This window comes from Leishmania braziliensis, chromosome 36 (genome assembly GCF_000002845.2).
Source record: "Leishmania braziliensis MHOM/BR/75/M2904 complete genome, chromosome 36".
NCBI classification, from domain to species: Eukaryota; Euglenozoa; class Kinetoplastea; order Trypanosomatida; family Trypanosomatidae; genus Leishmania; species Leishmania braziliensis.
The window spans coordinates 2,169,208-2,186,946 of NC_009327.2; the positions used below are offsets into that span (position 1 = coordinate 2,169,208).

Below are 17,739 nucleotides of genomic sequence, written 5' to 3' on the forward strand. Positions count from 1 at the left end.
AATAATGTTTGTATTCCTCAAACGTGAGAGTACCTCTGTGAGCGGTACATCTCATGACATACCAACAGACACACACACACACACACACGCACACATACAGAGAATGATGAGAAACACGTAGAGAGGAATGGCCCAGAAGGCACGCGCTACGCCTCTGGTTGGGATGGGTTCCGTCGTGGGTATCCGTCTCACTTGTGGTGGTGGCGACGCTTCCGCGACTCTCGGGTGTCGTTATGGCGCCGGTGGTGTCGCTTTTCGTGCTTGGATTTCCGCACGAGGATGTTCTCGTCGTCACTTTGACGCGGTCGGCGTCGCGACGTGTCATGGATGTCGTCAGAAGGAAAGGAGGCGCCAATCAGATTGCGCAGCTCTTCGATGCTCGCCGGGCTAGCAAAGGATGCGGGCAGCGGACCTGCAGAGTCAGAGGGGGACGGCGATGGAGCGGGTGACACACTAAACGCGTCTTTGGCGCTCGCCTCTGTGGTTGCTTCTCGAGCCGCCTTCAGCTGCTTCATGGCAAGGTTGTACTGATCGCACTCCGCAACCGTGCGGTACAGCGGAATCGTGCTAAAGGCTCGCGCATCTGCCAAGGCCGCTGTCGCACGTCGACTTCCAGCACTGCTACTGCTGTACACGCCGTATCGGTACGAGATGGCTTTGAGAAGGCGTTCACTTACCCCAAACGCTCTGGACCACTTGTCGGGAAGTGTGAGGTCCGACGGGCACGACTGCTGTATGGCGTAGATGGCAAGCGCGTCGGCAGGGACAGCGAGAAGGCGGCGGCATCGCGGGAGGTCGTTCACGACCCGCACCGCACTTATCATCCACTGCGTGAGGGCTGCGGGCGGTCGTGCAACTTTTGCTACGGTGGCAACGCTTGGACAAGTCGCACCATTTACTGCAGTGCTACCGTCACCGCTGATGTCGCTGTGGGTTTCCTCGCTCGCAGGTTCCAACAGGAGATTCAAGTACAGTAGAACGTACTTGTATGGGCTCTCAACAAACGTCTGGAAGCCGAGCTGGTGCAGGACAACCTCCTCCGCCTCTACCACGCAGGCCTTGAAGTCTTCGTAGCGTAGCAGAGAGGGCTTGACCTGGTCATTTACAGGTGTGCCGCTGCGGCGGAGGCTCAGCCGCATACAGACGTTCACCACGGCTCGAATGCGTATTGATGGGTCCTCCATCTTGGTTGCGATGAGCAAGCATGCCGCTACAAGGTACATAATGTCATCTTGATCCGATAAATGATGAATGCAGTAGTCGAGCGGGGCGTGCAGGTCGACCAAAGGCACGAGACCGGTGCGCATCTTGAGCTGCACGTGGTTTGGCACCAGATACTCGACGCCGACAGGGTGCGCATGTTTGCTTGAAGCGTCACCTGTCTTGTCCGTAATGGATGGATTGCTGCTGGACGATGAGGCGGCAAGCAACTCGAGCTGCGCACGCTTGAGATCCTCGCTAAGGCAATTTCGATAAGCAGGCATATCGAGTGCGCCAATGTACTGAGAGCGGAAGTGGGTCTCTACGGATGCCTCGAAGCGCTGGAAGAGAATGGAGGCGCGGTAAATTGTGGAGGGAGTGGTTCGCAGAAGCAGCCCTGCAGTCCGAATCAAGTCCACGCCGTAGGCCGTGTATGCATCTCGCGCTGCAGCATCTGTCATGGCGACCGAAAGAGAGAAGAGAGACGACTCGACTTTTTCTAGCGAGAGCACACACCCACACACACACACACAAACGCAAAGAGAGAACGAGTCTGATGATGGTAGTGTTTGGTACAGCTACACTGGGATGAAGACGTGCATGCGTGTGAGGAAAGAGTGCACTTCGCGAAGACGCTGCTGCAGTGGATCAGATCAAGACGTAGGGGCTTGTGAGTAGGATACGCCCGTCTTCAGAAAGTGTAATGGTAATGACAGCCGTGCGTGATCAGCGGTGTGCAGCGGCAAAGAGAGAGAGAGAGAGCGAAAGAGAAGAGAAACAGAGAGAGGGGGATAAGGGACCACTGAAGTGCACGCAAACGAGAGATATGAAGTGGGAAAGGCACACGGTCTTTTCTGCCCCTAAAATGCCCATGGAGGAAGCGACATTTCCCTGTCACGAAACACAAAAGTCAAGGGTCTACGAGTAAGCATTTGGTAGACGTGCCGTTCTTGCGAGCTGCTCTATGTGGTACGTGCAAAATGTGGAGCGGGCGTTGTGTGCCCTTTCACTTTGTCTTTTTGTCCGTTCTTACTTTCTCCTTCTCGTTGTGCGTGCGTCTGCCTGCGTGTGCGTGTGTGTGTGTGTGTGCGCTCCCAACCGGTGACGTGCCACACACACACACACACACCTTACATGAACACCAGTAGGTGGAGCAGACTTCACCTGCGTCGAGGGAGAGTACGACGTGCCGATTACAAAACTTTTGAGTGAGCCCATTGGATGTGTTTCACATTGAAAAGAAATCCACACACAGGAGAACTTGGGTGCCTCAGAGATCCTCCGCGTCGCTAGGGTTACTAGACCCGCGTTGCTGCTCCCATTCCTTCTCTTCAGGTGCCTCACCACGGATATAGTTCTGCAGCATGGAGAACTCAGAATCCGTGAGATCGAAGGCGGCGGGGTCGATCGCCTTCAGTTCTTCCCTGTTTCCTTTTAAGAAGGCCTCTTTCATTCGGTGGACCTCGTCCCGCGAGAAGACGTCGGCGGACTGGCCATGCTCACGTGTCAGTCGGTGCAGCATCATCTCCATCTCTCGCTCCTCCGACTTGATCTCCTGGGGTCTGTCCGCATCGATCGCCTCACGGAGTTCCGAGTTTTTCGTGAGCTCCTCGCTCAACTCGCGCAGAGCGCTCCCGATATTTTCGCAGTGCGGGGTCGGTGCACAGAACTGGGAGAAGACGGCGGAGCGGTGCTCTTCACTACTGATGTTGTACCCACTATTCGCTTCCCTTACAAGATAACTGGGGAAGTCGTCCATGTAGCTACTGTCCATCCACTCTTCACACAACAGCGCCACGGTGTCGCAGGTGCGGCCGCACTTGCTGTAATACTCCACCAAAGCCACCCTCATGACCTGTCGTGGTGCTTCAATGACCGACGTGTCGGCGTTCCTGCAAACCTTTGTCTCATCCACGCGCAGAGACACTTGGCGAATCCATTGGCCCGGGTCCTTGAACGGAACACACAACTTCTCTAGCTCATCCAACACATCGTCCTCGCGCAGCTGCAGCCGGTGCTGACTCATCTCGTCGCGCATCCCCTGGACATAGATTAGGGCGTTATCGACAATGAAGGAACACACGTTACAGCGCAGAGCGTTTTGCACAATGGGGGGATAGGGTATGTTCAGCGGCAGTTCTTTACGAGCACTCGCGCACCCCGTCGCAACGGCCAGCACGCATACGAGCAGCAGCAGCGCTGCCGTAACGAGCGGCTGTGTCGACGACACATACGACCGAGGGTTGCAAGGCATTCTCAGCGCGTGTTTTCACTGGTGTGATTGCTTTACGAACCGCAGAAATACTGAGGTGTTGGAGTATGTGTAATGAAGGACGGGGAAAGGGGAGGGTAGGCGACACGCACTACAGACCAGAGCCTATTTCTCCCGATGGACAGCAGATCGAACATGAGAGAGAGAGAGGGGAGAGAAAGCAAGCAGAGAGAAAAAGGTACAGTGACAAGATCACTTTCAGCTGAAGTGGATGCAGTTGGTGACGGGCGCAGAGACGAAAAGAGGTGGCGTCACAAACATAGCCCTGTCACCCATTCAAAGTCAGTGGTGACGCCATCGTCCCCCTCTCCACGACGTTTCAGCTGTTTAGCTCGCCGCTTCCGCATACGTGATCGAAGCACCCCACTTCACCTCCCCCCCTACACACATGTCGTGGCTCACTGCAACCTTTCCCTTGCCTTTTGCACCCACTTCCCTCATGAAATGAATCTCCGCTCATTTTCTTTCTTCTTTCGGGTCCATGCAGTGGAGGTGGAGTTGCTTGTCCATGTGCGCGTAGACTTGGGCCTGTTCGACTACGCGAAGCAGTTGGAAAGCCTTCCCCGCAGGCACCGAAATGGTGGCGCACGTCGCGCACCATAACAGGCCCTGAAGGCAACGGTACGCGTTTGGTCCGCTCACTCAGCTGGTGTAGATGATGTGAGAGGTAAAAAGGAACGGGAGACGAGGAGAGAGAGAGAGAGAGGAGGGCAATATCCGACACCTCCCTGCATCCATGAACGCACCATGCACCTCAACACGCAGAAGTCTCCGTACAGTTACCCCCTCTTGGTAAAGACTTCGCGCACGCGACGCTCCAGTTCCGTCTGCTGACGCTTGCTGTGCTCTGTCGATGTGAGGGACCTCTCTTCGGCGCCGTTACCCGTCCACTTAGCGTCGGCCACCGGGGTCTCGTACTGGCTCGCGAGCCTCTGAAGACTACGCAGGTGCTTTTCCTTCCGTGCCTGCGCGTCCGGACTGTCGTCCTCCTCATACATGTAGCAGAACACGATGGTGTGTAGCCAGTCAGGCATGTTTTCTCGAAGGGCCAGCTCGGTGGCTTTGGCGTGAAAGCGGCGGCGGTACGGCTCCAGTCGAGTCAGAAGGCCTTCCTCGAAGGCATAGAGGCGGCTCAAGATGGGCGGACTATCGTCCACTTTCACCTCTTTGCGCACCATGTTGATGAATCGGTTCGTGCTGTATGGGTTGCCTTCGGGTCTCAGCCAGGTCAGAGTCGGCGCCTCGCTCCCTGTCATTGACTGCTTCCGCGTTACTGCTTCTGGGTTCACGCCACTAAAAAGCAGCCGCAACTCCTCCTCCACCTCTGTCCGTCGACTCGGTGACAACTTCGACGTCAGCAGACCCCAGCTCTTCACCTTTTCAATGTCTTCCTCGCGGAGGCACTGCGCTTGATGCTCCACAAGCTTGCCAAGCACCTTTGCAGCGCCCGGTGCAAAGTCCATGGCGTGGTCGCCAAAGCCGCAGCATACAAAGCAGTTGAAGGAGCCGCCGTTGTGGTCGACGATGGGAACACCGTCAGGGGTGAAGGCTCGCACGTACTCGCGTACGCGCACGACATTGCTACCACGCTCGGTTTCCGTTGACGTGGAAAATGAGCTGAGGGGGACTGACCAGCCGCACTTGATTCGCAAATATGACTCCAGACGATCGAGCTGCCTCAACACAAGTGCGCGAGTTTCGGTCTTGGCAGTGCTGTCCAGGGAGAGCAACCCTTGCAGCACAACGTCCTGTGGTGTGGGCAAAACCTTTGACTGCATCATGGAGGCGACGGCAGATGAACTGCCGTCGAGCCCATCGTGACTATTTGTAGAGGAGGAGGTGCTGGGCCACGTGTAGCCATAAAGACTGCAGTGGCTGCTGAGCAGCGCCAGTGTCCCTGGGGTGAGGCGCGCAAGAGAGCCTACTACACCATCGCCACCGGATAGAGCATCTGCGGCCGGGGAAAACGAGGTCGCTGCCGCGGATGGGCGTCGGCGCGGCTTGCCTTGAAAGAGGGACCGAATCGCGTCTTTAAGGGCGCCGTTTGGTTGCTGCACTACCGCCGAGAGGCCGCTGAGACCCAGTACTGGGAGGCGAGAGTTGGGAAGGGTCATGGTCCCAGTGCTAGCCCCCGCCGCAAGGACCACCACATCGTATCCTTCGCAGGCGAAAAGGCGCTGCTCCGGATGCGAGGGGTCAGGCTTCGACACACGAATGCTCCTTGTGGATTCGACATTATACTTGAGGTAGGTGGCAGTGTCTTCGAGTCGCTCACCGAGGGCAAACTGTACGCCGTAGTACCGCGCGCACACGTCAGCTAATGCTCGGGTCCAGCCAACGGGATCGATCATCAGGGGCGCCGCGTGCGCTGTCACGGCGGGCTCTTTTTGCTCGTTGAGAACCGTAATCGGTCCAGCGAATACATGCTGATGGAGATGGGGGTACTTTTTCACGAGCTCGCACACAACCGAGTGACTGACGCAGGACAGGTTGTTTGTGTATGCCATCACTTCGACGTCGGAGAAACAGGATCGAGCACGTCCCCACATCCAGCGGTATACCACTGGGTTGAGCAGAGTGTTAAACAGGTGTTCGCGGGCAATCAGATCCGGGCAGGTGGTGGGGAACAGCATGCCACGCAGCACTTCGTTGCGCAATGCCGTCCGAGTCAGCGAAGGCTCAATCAGTCCGACACCCACAAAAGGGAGCGAGTCCCTCGTCTCCCCTCCCGCAATGTCGCCGCGGCGCTCAAAGACGGTCACCTTGAAGCCCAGCCTGGCGAGCTCATAGGCGACATGCACACCCGCTACACCAGCGCCAATGACCGCGGCGCTCGGCGCAGTTAGTGACAATCGCTCCGTTAGGTTTGGGGAAACTGAGTCACCCACCGGTGTGTCTACCGGTGGCATCCGAGACCCACGCTGCCCCATACTATTCCTCGCGAGGGAGAGAGAAGGAGCGCGAAATGTGTGAGCGGGGATAATACGAGAATATAAGTATACACTGAGAGTCTTGATCTCGTACGAACCACGTTGGTGGAGTCTGACCAAAGTTCTACAGGAAATGAAGATCACCAGAGAAGGGTGCTCAGGCGACACGCGCGTCACTGCGGAGAGATATATCAAAAAGCACTTCTCTCGCGTGCGCAACACAGCACTTTTCTGTTACTCAAAGGCACCGCAATGCATCCACAGCGGCCGCACCTGAGTTGATCAAACACTGCAGGGAGTCCTACAACGATCTGTGCAACGAGGCCCTTCCCGCAGTAATGGTGTTTCCTCCAAAAAGAACTGAGCAACTAGCCTCCCATGTTAGGGCTGCGACGCCAGACGAGCATAGTCGCGTCGCACAGAGCAAAAAAAAAAAGAGGAAAAAGAGAGAGTTAACGCAGGTCGCGACAAGACGAAGCTTGTATGGAGGAGACAGCAACTGTGTCTTGACGGCATTCAACGTCTGCGGACATAATGGTGACATAGCCACGCTGCTACCGTGTCAGACGAATTTCACAGCTCTATCCCGCATACATGCACCCCCCCCCCACACACACACAATACACGATTGTAGCGTCAACGATTCCCTAAGTGCTTCGGCGACACAAGTCACCAGAAAAAGAACTCACTGATCCACTTTATGGACTTAGCTATCGTTTTCCTCTCGACTTCTTCTTTTCGGATCCGTGCCCGCTGATGAACTGAGCTGAGATCTGAACACTGTAGGTCTGAAGGAATCCCCTCTTTCACTCTTTTCTTTCGTCCTTCTGCCATCCTTCCGTGACATGCGCCACTGTAGCGCATCATACCGAACGGTCGACTACCCCCCCCCCCACTCGGTGCGGGGGTGGCCAGGGGCCGTCCCGCTATCCCACTCCGCATTGCCGAACCACTTCGGGTCCGTGAGCCGGGGGAGGGGGTCAAGCACCTACGGCGTAGCGAAGCCTGAGCGCGGCGTCGCTACGGGTGTCGGCGGCGAGGTCCGTGGGCGGCGTGGTGTCGGAGCGGCCCGCGACAGCATACAGGTCTGCGCCACCACCCCCGTGCAATGGGCCGAGTGCCAGCGTGACTCGAACGCATCCCACCCCGGCCCCTCACTGCCTACTACCATGGGGAGCCTGCGTGTCGGCCCGAGGAGAGGGGGAGGTGCAGGACGTGGCGACCGGCACGATGGCGGCGGCGGTGGGGCGGTGCTGAGACCGCCGAGCCGGCGCATAGCCGCAGTGCCTGCCCTACCGCTGCGGCACACCACGCGACGGGCCTGCTGGGAGGGAGAGGGGGCGGCGTAGAGGGGGGTTGGAGCTCGTCTTGCACGGCAGCAAATGGACACGCTGAGCAGCAGGAGCAGATAATGTTACTACTGCGAGACTGTTAGACGCGTATTAATCGAGAAAAATGAACAAAACGACAAGAGCGTAATCGCAAATGAATGCAAAGAGAGTGCGCGAGTTGGGAGCTGCGGAAGAGGTGCTGGTAAAGATGGAACAGTGCTTGCCGCATCTTCTGGAGGAGTCCAGACTGACCAAGTGCAAGTGCACAAGTTAGTGGCTTCAGTTCTTCCAAACATGTCTTACGAGGCCGGTGTAAGGAAGTCTGGCGCGGCGTCCTGCAGCCACTCCTCCTGGATCACCGAAACGTCTTTCATGTACCGTTTCGTGGTACGCACAACGCTGTTGAAGATCACCAGTGCCGGTTTCTTGCGGTGGGCAAAGAGGACGCTGGACGGGTGGATGTGGACTGGTAACTGTCCCACAATGGTCTGGTACATCCCGAGTTTTGCGTTGTAGAAGGCGGCGTTTAGGAAGTAGCCGAAGCAGAGAGCGCGGCGAAGCAGCTCTGCATCAAGCAGCTTTCCTTGGCGTACCGCGCCACCCTGAGAGGACTCACTGCCGCCGTGTCGCAGGGCCTCGTAGTGTTCCAGCAGATCGTCGCCCTCACCATCTCTTTTGCTGTGGGGGCGCTTGTGCGACAGAGAGTCTGAATTAGCAGCGTTGTGAACTCGAGAGTACCGCAGAGACGCGGGGAGAAGCTTGGCGAGGAGCTCGCTGTCGTTCTTCTCTTCCAAGATGCCTTGTAGCTGAGTAATGATGTCCTCCACCTTTAGCATTTGTCGGTAGCTCATCGAGTTGGACTCGCACCAAGTCTTGCGCTGATCGCGCGGAGAGCGGCAGTACGCCTGATAGATGCTGAGGAGGGTCGCGTGATCGCCGGTAGACTTGGCGAAGGCGGCGCGGCAGCGGTCAGCAGCCTCCTTAAACTCGCGCGAGGTGAGAAAAAGGTTGTCAGCGCTGGCCATGGCGATCACGACGACGGCCTCATAGGCGACGCCGAGGGCCTTGGCAGTCAGGAGGGCCATCGCTGGCATCGGTTCAATCGGGAAGTCAGTCAAGCGTGCGCCCAATGCTGTGATATGGCCCGTCTTGTCGAGGGCTTGTAGCAGCATCAGCGTCTCCTCCGCCTTCGCCACAGCCTGTGGGCGCGGCATGTCCATGAACTCGAACGCGAGGATGTTGTGGATGTGAAGGCTCTTCATTTGAAGCACAACACTGAGCAGACTGCTGCGGCGGATTTCGGGAATGGTGTTCTCGCTCAGGTTCTCGAACGCGTGTGCGGTATAGAGGCGGTAGCACTTGCCGGCGGCCACGCGTCCGGCACGCCCCGTGCGCTGCGTGGCCTGTGCGCGGCTGATGTCCACCTCCGTCAGGGCCTCCATCCCGGACTTGCTGTTGTAGTACTTGGCCTTCACGACACCGCTGTCCACGACGTAGCGGATGCCCTCCACCGTGATGGACGTCTCGGCGATGTTGGTAGCGAGAATTACCTTGCGCTGCCCATTCAAGTCTGGCTCAAAGACGAGCAGCTGCTGCTCGTACGGCATCGCAGCGTACAAGGTCAGAAGAGAGAAGTCGGGGACGTCGTTGGGCAGCAGCTTCATACGCTCCAGCAGAATGCGCTTCGCGTCCTCGACTTCCTCCTGACCCGTCAGGAAACACAACACATCGCCAGGCGGCTCTGTCTGATGGATCAGCAGGATGGTGCTGATGGCTGCCTCGACGTAGTCGGCCTGCGGCTCCACTGTGTGCATTACTGTCACTGGAAACATACGGCCGTGCACGACCCCGATTGGGGCGTTCCACCAAAACTTAGAGAAGTGATCCGCATTCAGCGTGGCAGACATGACCACAATCTTCAGTGAGTCCTCGCGCTGACGCACGATGGCCTTCAGCAGTCCAAAAAGTACGTCTCCGTGCAGCGTGCGCTCGTGGGCCTCGTCAAGTATAATGCAGCCGTACTTGGACAGCGTTGGGTCGGCCTGAATCTCACGCAGTAAAATACCGTCCGTGAGAAATTTGATGCGTGTGGCGTCAGTGCACGTGTCATCGAAGCGAACGGCGTAGGCCACTTCGCCGCGGACGTTTCCGCCGCGCTGCCGGGCAACGTGGCGTGCAATGGTGACGGCTGCAACACGGCGCGGCTGCGTGCACCCTACAATGCCAGCCCCTGGACGCTTACTTAGGATATCGTCCCAAACATACTGCGGAATCTGCGTCGTCTTGCCCGATCCGGTCTCCCCAACGATGATCACGGCTTGGTTCTTGCGGATCATGCGCACGATGGAGTCCCGCGCCTCGGTCACGGGGAGCTCCGGGCTGCTGCTGGCCATGGTGTACTTGAGCTGCGAAAGAGAAAAGAAGAGTGTTCAGGTCGCTGCCATACACACAAAAGGCTACACACAAGCGTGAATGCCGCCCGTGCGTTCTGGTAATCCGTATGACGAGTACAAGAGCGAGTGGGTTTGGAGAAGAAGAGTGACGACACGAGACCACCCAAGAGAGACCTAAAAAATAGTCCGACGCAAACATTACTGTAGTGCACACGACAAGCCTACGAGGGCTAGTAGCTCAAGTGAGCATTGCCAGATCTGTGATCCTTGGTAACATACGGCAAAGGGAGGGGGGAGGCGCAAGAGCACGGTGATGCTGCCCCGCCGTTTTCTTTCCTTTGCACTCTCCCTGTCTTCAGGCACACAATGCCTGGTTAACGCGCAAGTGTTTATCTGTAAGAAGCAACAGAACCCCAGCGCATACTCACCTTCCGCACACATGCATGTTTGTGCAAAGAGAGAGAGAGAGAATGGGCGACACATAGGGGAGGGGCGAGAAGGAGAGCTGGATACGACGGCGACGTTTAACGTAGACAACCAACGTGTGAATTGTGAGACTGGGGCAGACGTCTGACCATCCGTGTAAGAGTGCCTCGGCAATGTGAAGCACAGAGGCACGGCTGCACGTTCAAATCAAAGGCCCAAAGTACGATGCCCAGCATCGAGGTTCGCCTTACATGTAGCCATGTCATCGGTCCCTACCCGCACTGACCTCGCTTCCTTGGTGGTGTGCGCGGTCTGCAGGCAACTTGTCTCAGGTTGGATCTCAACCGCAGAGCGAGGCCAAATCTCCACCGAAGAGGTATTCCTCTGGTACAGAGTTGAAGATTTGCTGGAATTGGTAGGCGCTGAATATGTAAAAGGGGATGTCGATGGGCTGCAGCCGTGTCCACTCTGCCCGCGCCACATCGCCCATCGGCGTCTTGGCGCGCAGAGCCGTCGACAGTAGCTGGTAGCCCGGGTAGGTCGCCTCCGACCACACCTCCGCGACGGCAAGGCCCGTCAGAATGGGCGTCGTGCGACCACGCAGAAACCGCGGCAGCTTGTCATGGAAGACCTTAAAGAAGACGTACACGGGCGGCGTGACAATGCAAGCAGGAGCCAGAAACAGCTGGTACTGAATGAACCGGTACGAGGTCCAGAATTTCTTTTCGTCCTTGGTCGCCGGCAGCTCGTCAGACATGCAGATGCGGCGGCAGTTGTCCATCAAGATCTTTACGTTGCGCACCTTCTCGCGCGCGTGACGCTCGCTAGGGATCGGAAAGAGAGGAACGCGGTACCGAAGCCCATCTGCGCCGCACCAGCTTCGCGTATCTGCGTCGTACACGCCAGGGTCGCTGTCTTCCGGTGCCGCCGCCTGGAAACTTGTCTGCGTTTGGCCGAGCACAACTTGAATGAAGTCCACCAAGAAGGCGGTGAGACCGCTGCACATGTCCAGAATAGAGGGCACATTGCTGCCGATGCCCGTGTTGTAGTGCGACATATGGGGAGCAAGGCGGCAGTCGAAAACAGAACAAAGAAGGCGCACACTGGCCACACCCGGCTCTACGCACAAGCGGGACTAAACGAAGGCAGTATGCTTACCGGTGGTGTGATGCAGGGCGACACCTAGAGGGAGATGCGAGACGAAAGAAAAAAAAGAGATAAGTTGGCTTCGGTGATGAGAAGACTGCATTCCACTGTGAAGGGCGGTGGGTGAGAGGAAAAGGGTTACACTTCCTACCCCCCCCCTCGACGCGGTACTGTCAACGGGTTGCAGTTCTTCGTTCTGGTGCACCGGTTTTCGGTGTGTTCAAGCGTACCCTGCTGTCCGTGGCCCCCGTTCCGCCTCATTAGCGTACCGGCACAGAGGGATGTAGAGAGTCCCAATGGTTGCTTGCTCTGCTGGAGTGACAATTATAGGCGTGGCAGTGCCAAGCAAGTCCAATCAAGCGACGACAACTCGGGGGCTATCCATTCCACGACCGTGTTTCTGGTCGATGTGGGACGGCGAGCAAGTTCCGATGGACGCTGTCCCGCCGCATCGGATGGTGAAAAATCTTTCGACTTCGAGGTCCGTAAAAGTACTCGAGGCGCTTCTTCTGCTCCAGCACCCACGGCTTATCCTTGAAGTGCTCTCGCAGCTCCATCACCTGCTTCATCCGCAGGCTACTGTGAATCTCGGTAAAGGTCGGAGGCCTCAGCTGCGCCTTCGTCTCGAGAGGCCGCGCGGAGGCGAAGGCCCGATCCAGTCGCTTCGCCATCACTTCCGCAACGTGCGTCATTTCTTCTCTCTTGCCAACACAGCGCATCTCGTCGCAAATCACGGCGGCGCGCAGCACAATCGCCACGGCGTCGGGGTGCGAGTGCGAGCAGCTCTGCGAAAACTGCGCGCAGCCCTCAACGAACTGCAGGAAGGTGTCCTGGTCCGCCTCTGGCAGCTCGTCGAAGACCTTTATCTGACCAGCCAGGCGCATCTCGCTGAAGCACTCGAGCGCTTTCAGTAGCATCTTGGCCTTGTCATATCCGCGATTGTTGTCTTTGACTTTCCACCGCTCCGTCATGAGCGTCACCAGCACATTGAGTCGCTCCGCTGGCGGTAGGTCTTCAAGGCGGTTCGTGGACAAGACATAAGCATCGTTGTTGCTGTCATCCCGCAACACCGCGAGGTTCTCGGTCGCCTCCCGCTCGTGGCCAACCTCGGAAACAAGCTCGTAGTTATTGCCCGCCGTCAGCCACCAGTTGCGCGAAAAGCGTCGGCAGTCCTTTACGAGACTCTTGTAGCGCGCGTGAGGGTACTGGTGCAAATTGCGGAGGCCGCGTCGTTGCACTGTTAGGGGCGAGCAAGAGCAGATCATGATCGCCGAAGGCTGCGGAGATGCGCAGCTGTGAAGCTGAACGGCCGCAGCGGTGCGCCCAACCAATGCCAATCGCTGCATTCCCACAACGGCACCGATGGGGAGTCTGAAGAAGGTGAAAGGCGCGAACAACAACAACAACAAAAGGCGCACCCGCAACCCAGCCGAGGCCAAGAACGGAGCGCGAAAAAAAAAGAGAGAGAGGCAGCGGAGGGGGAGGAGAGCACCTGCTACGGTGACTGACAAGTATGCATGAGCTACACCTCAACCGCGCTATTCTATCCCTCACATTCCCTTGCACATCCCAATCAAAGGACTGTGCTTTGTTAATAGTTTTACAAGCACCTGGCCAGCAGTGACTGGCACCAGAGAGAAGCGAGGAGGACCAAGTGGGAGAGATTCGAAGGCACGCAGGCGTGACAGCTCGACTTGCTCCAAGTTTGCCTGTGGGACGAAATACCCACGCACAACAAGGAGAGAGTGAATAGCAAGACAAGGCAAAAAACAACCAAATGAATCAAGCAGCGCAACGCCCGACACAGCAGAAGGGAGTTCCCTCCTTTTCCCCCTTTCTACGTGCGACGATTTCAAACAGCACAAGTGCTCCACCGTGCCCAGAGCGATGAGTGAACCTACCCCCCTTCTCGGAGGCTCCGCTAATTCTTCATCTGTTGCTTCGTTCGAGTGCCAAGATGAACTAAGGAGTGAGGGCACGATAGGACAAACAGCACCGCGGATCGCACATGATACGGGGCTGCGTGCACTGACCAGCTATTCTTCTCGGTCACTGAGCCGGAAACGTTCGCCACAGACATAGCATGGTAGAACCTCCTATTGCCCTCTCTCACCATCGTGAGGGAGCACAACTGGGGAGTCGTCGCAAAAGCCTCCGTATTTCAGTGATGCTGAGCACCGTCGCACGCCACTCCCAAGCGAAGAAATTTCACAGAGCAGCACGACTGCAACACGCATACAGCCCCCTTGCTTTATTTATTTATTTCCTCCCAACGTGTCGTTCCACCACAGACAAGGCTACAACAATACGCATTACAGCCACACTTCACCTACAGCTCTATGTTGCATCACAGCTAAGCCAATGAACCGGCCCACCCAACCTCTTTTTAGCGACGCTTCAGACCCATTGCATCTGCACTGCACACAGCGCAGGTTAGGTCCAGGATTACGCGCAAAATCACCGCAACGCCGTTGAAGCAGAGAAGCAGTAAGTGGGATGCGCATATATTTACTATGCCGTCGACACGATTCGTAGCGAGTTGGTACAGACCTGACCATGATCACAAGACTCCTCGCCACAGCACCAGCCCAGCCATATCTGCCGACAGACAAGCAGTCTACACAGCCGTATACCCGAGGGGAAGGCTGCAGGTTGCTTGGCTTCCCCACAAAGAGTTGGGGGTACTAGACGCTGGATACCATGCGGTGAGGTGGCTGGCATTATCAGCGCATCCGCGCTGGCAACATAAAGAAAAGGCACCAAATCGGCACTTGCAACGCGGCATGTGTGCCTATCAGACATTGGGATCAAACTTTCCCTGCTTCACAGCGCGCTGAAGAGAGCCCTTCGCACCTCCAACCTTTGCCTTCGAGGTCTTTTTCTTGTTGGCGTACGCAGGGACACGTTCGGTACGCTCTGACTGAATTTGTTTCGTGCGCTCCAAGCGATGCTTGGAGCGCTTCTCATGGTAGCGTTTATCGTGATACTCGTCGCGAGGTTCCCGTTGCTGCTGGGGTGAAGCTAGGCCGACTACGCTTGCAGGAGCCTGCTCTTGTCCCTCGAAGGCGGCCGATAGCTCCGCATCCACGTGTCTGGGAGCCTGACTGTCTGCAGTACTACCACCACGGTGCCGCTCACGTTCCCATCGCCCGCGGCCTCGATTGTCGTCACTGTCACCGCCGGAGGCGTCGTCAATAATGTCACCCCCTGCAAGGTGCACATCTTGCTGTCCATCGTCCAGCTCATCTTCGTACATGATTTCGTTCAGCATGCGAATTTTCGCCTTCACCTCCTCATCGATGTCAAAGGCGTCGGACATGTAGGCCTGCGGATCGTTTATGGTGATCTTGTACGCCGCGTCCTCGTCCATCTCGTTTCCTTTCGCGCAGCCGTCGGTGTAGCCGTCATCACCGTCGGAGCCTGTCAGCATTTCGTACAAATCACGGCCCATAAAGCGGTAGAGTGCGTCAGGCTCAAAACTGTCGTCAAAATCGTTTAACACCAAGTGCGTTGAGGGGTTGGCACGCGTCGCCGGTGATTGCGCTGCAGGAGCGCTGGCGGCGGCGGCAGCAGGAGGTTTCCACATCCCGGTCTCCTCTGCCGCCAACTCTGCGTCTGACTGTTCAGATGCCGTCAATGGCCCAACGAGGTGCGGAGGCAGGTTCTCCATACTCGCATCCATGATAAATTGCTCCACATCATTGCTGTAAAAGTTCAAGGCAGCGCGAATACCAGCAGCGCTGTATTGGGGGAACACCTCCATCACCATGGCGACGAGAGGATCGTCGACAGTGCTCGTTGCGGCAGGCAGGGGTGATGAAGACGACGGCAACGGACCACCGTCGGCCGTCTCGGCGCTAGTGACGGCGTTGCCTGCCGGCGGATTGGTCAGTGCGCTCGTAATCGTGTCCTCTGAGGCGCCGAGTTTCGCCGCCTCGTCCGTCGTGACGAGGCGGCGCGCGAGAAGATCGTCAATGTGCACGCCCTGACGCACGATCTCGAGGAGCAGCAGCTCAAAGAATCGCTGCCGGGCGCCGCGGGCGGCGTCGGCAAAGTCGTTGCTGTCTGAGGTGTCCTTCGTGAGGGTGAGCATTACCTGCCCTAGCGCCTTCTCACCCGCATCGTCAGCGAATCGGCCTGAGGGGTAGAGGAAGTGTATGAGGCTCAAAAATGACCCATTACCGTACGCCTGTAGTGTGTCCACAACAATGCCGCAGCTATGTTGACGCAAGTGCTCACGCAAGTGATTGTAGGTGCGATTGATCAGCTGTGGAATGCAGTAGCTGTCCGAGTTCTGTGACCGCTGCGGTCCCTGTGTCGTGTAAGTGTGATACAAGACCAACGCCGACGATGTGTTGATCGCGGCATTAACAATGACGGAGTTTGCACGGCTCAGGATTGGCCGCCGAGGTGTCAGGTCATCGCAGACCATGATAAAATGCTGAAGAACAGGTGACAGCACATCGACAATGACCCGCAGCCCTCGTAGTGTCCGCGGCAAGGACATGTAGTCTGACAGAAAGGGGGCGCACTGCACCACAGCCCAGAGTTGCTTGGTGAGGCGATACACCTGCTCAAAGGAGGAGAGGATGTCACCGGGTTGGCGCTGAAAGCGGCCGCGCTGAAGCTCACGCGTGCAGCGCACAGCTAAGCGGTTGACGCTGTCCCACCAGGTTGGCATGAACACGTTGAGCGTACAAAGGTAGCCAGGGTTGAGCAGGATGAGGGAGGTGAGGGCGACAGAGGCGGCAGCGCCGCTATGACGAAGCAGCAGCAGGGACACCGGAAAGAGCAGCTTCCACGGCAGGAGGACACTCAGTCGCGCTGCCAGGCTTGCCGGGTCGACATGGCGGCGCAAGCACGGATCCGTACCAGTCGCAAGACGAATGAGAACCTCTATGACGCGCTGCTCGTCGTTTGGTGTTACAGCGTTGCGCTGCACCTTCGAGTGGGAGCTGTGGGCGTGGTCTACAGCGGTGATGACGTTCACCAAGACCACTGGCAATCGGTCGTGGTTCGTGACGACGATCCAGAAGGTGATATCATCTGCTTCAGCTAGCCGTTCAATGCCCGCCCACAGCTTTTCAGACAGGTCGACCGAGCTGAAAAAGGTGCTGCAGACAGCACCGCCTGCATCCGGAAAGGCATCCTGCAGTGAAGAAGCCATGTCCCTCAATGGGCATCCGAGTAGCAGGTGTAGGATCTGACGGAATAATGACTCGCTTGTTTCCAGTCAGAACGGAGAGCGGTGCGGGGGCCCTAAAAAGTGAAAGCGATCACTCGAGAGGAGTGGAGAGCGGAGAGAGAAAAAAACAACACCGCAAGGCGCACACAACGGTGTTAAGGAGGAACGAGGAAAACATCACCAATAGAGACTACTAGGGGGGGGGGGAGGGTGTGAGGGAGGCAGAGAAGCGGCCCATGGCGGCTACCACTACTGTTTGTAACACAAACGTGGTTCAAGAGCAGCAGAAGCCCCTACTACCACCGCTACTTGTCTCTCACCTGCTCACTCCAAGGAAGGTTTTGTTTTGCACAGTCTTCTTGTGTCAAGAGAGGTGCTTCCGTGCTCGCGATTGCATCGTGCGAGAACGCAAAGTAGGCGATAGACGTGCGCGGCTCACGCACTCGAGATGTGCTGAGCGTTGCTGTCTGCATGGAGAACCAGTTCCAGAAGCCACACAGCTGCCTGATCAGTGCTAGCTGTGATGAGAAGTCACCGCCGGATTTCTTTCTTATGCTTTGAAAACGAAGACAAGACCACGCAGCCCCACCTCACGAATTGCAGAGTGCCCCAAACACACGTGACGTTGTACGGAAACGAAAGAACCTCTTCCCCTTTAAAGGATAGCAGCAGTGGAGCGTTTGCCCCCGATTGCCAACGTCATCCACCACCGTCTCCCATGTAGACGCGAAGGCACGCCCTATGGAGATGGACACCTGCTGCTCAGCGTGTCCATTTGCTGCCGTGCAAGACGAGCTCCAACCCCCCTCTACGCCGCCCCCTCTCCCTCCCAGCAGGCCCGTCGCGTGGTGTGCCG

General features: G+C 57.2%; 7 protein-coding genes across 7 annotated transcripts; all 7 read right to left on the bottom strand.

The window, feature by feature from the left end:
- Window positions 1-188: 188 nt before the first annotated feature.
- On the bottom strand, window positions 189-1,661 carry LBRM_35_5920 (conserved hypothetical protein; the record flags this gene model as incomplete). The annotated part of the gene is made up of 1 exon (XM_001569155.2): window positions 189-1,661. The coding sequence occupies one exon, from the start codon at window positions 1,659-1,661 to the stop codon at window positions 189-191; it is 1,473 nt and encodes a 490-aa protein (XP_001569205.1).
- An 809-nt stretch (window positions 1,662-2,470) lies between these two features.
- LBRM_35_5930 (conserved hypothetical protein) lies at window positions 2,471-3,454 on the bottom strand (the record flags this gene model as incomplete). Its single annotated transcript, XM_001569156.2, has 1 exon — window positions 2,471-3,454. The coding sequence occupies one exon, from the start codon at window positions 3,452-3,454 to the stop codon at window positions 2,471-2,473; it is 984 nt and encodes a 327-aa protein (XP_001569206.2).
- A 797-nt stretch (window positions 3,455-4,251) lies between these two features.
- On the bottom strand, window positions 4,252-6,402 carry LBRM_35_5940 (conserved hypothetical protein; the record flags this gene model as incomplete). The annotated part of the gene is made up of 1 exon (XM_001569157.1): window positions 4,252-6,402. One exon carries the CDS (start codon window positions 6,400-6,402, stop codon window positions 4,252-4,254), a length of 2,151 nt encoding a protein of 716 aa, XP_001569207.1.
- A 1,630-nt stretch (window positions 6,403-8,032) lies between these two features.
- On the bottom strand, window positions 8,033-10,126 carry LBRM_35_5950 (putative RNA helicase; the record flags this gene model as incomplete). Its single annotated transcript, XM_001569158.1, has 1 exon — window positions 8,033-10,126. The coding sequence occupies one exon, from the start codon at window positions 10,124-10,126 to the stop codon at window positions 8,033-8,035; it is 2,094 nt and encodes a 697-aa protein (XP_001569208.1).
- A 766-nt stretch (window positions 10,127-10,892) lies between these two features.
- On the bottom strand, window positions 10,893-11,609 carry LBRM_35_5960 (conserved hypothetical protein; the record flags this gene model as incomplete). Its single annotated transcript, XM_001569159.1, has 1 exon — window positions 10,893-11,609. One exon carries the CDS (start codon window positions 11,607-11,609, stop codon window positions 10,893-10,895), a length of 717 nt encoding a protein of 238 aa, XP_001569209.1.
- A 466-nt stretch (window positions 11,610-12,075) lies between these two features.
- LBRM_35_5970 (conserved hypothetical protein) lies at window positions 12,076-13,044 on the bottom strand (the record flags this gene model as incomplete). The annotated part of the gene is made up of 1 exon (XM_001569160.2): window positions 12,076-13,044. The coding sequence occupies one exon, from the start codon at window positions 13,042-13,044 to the stop codon at window positions 12,076-12,078; it is 969 nt and encodes a 322-aa protein (XP_001569210.2).
- Window positions 13,045-14,492: 1,448 nt separating this feature from the next.
- Window positions 14,493-16,865, bottom strand: LBRM_35_5980 (conserved hypothetical protein; the record flags this gene model as incomplete). Its single annotated transcript, XM_001569161.2, has 1 exon — window positions 14,493-16,865. The coding sequence occupies one exon, from the start codon at window positions 16,863-16,865 to the stop codon at window positions 14,493-14,495; it is 2,373 nt and encodes a 790-aa protein (XP_001569211.1).
- Window positions 16,866-17,739: the final 874 nt, after the last annotated feature.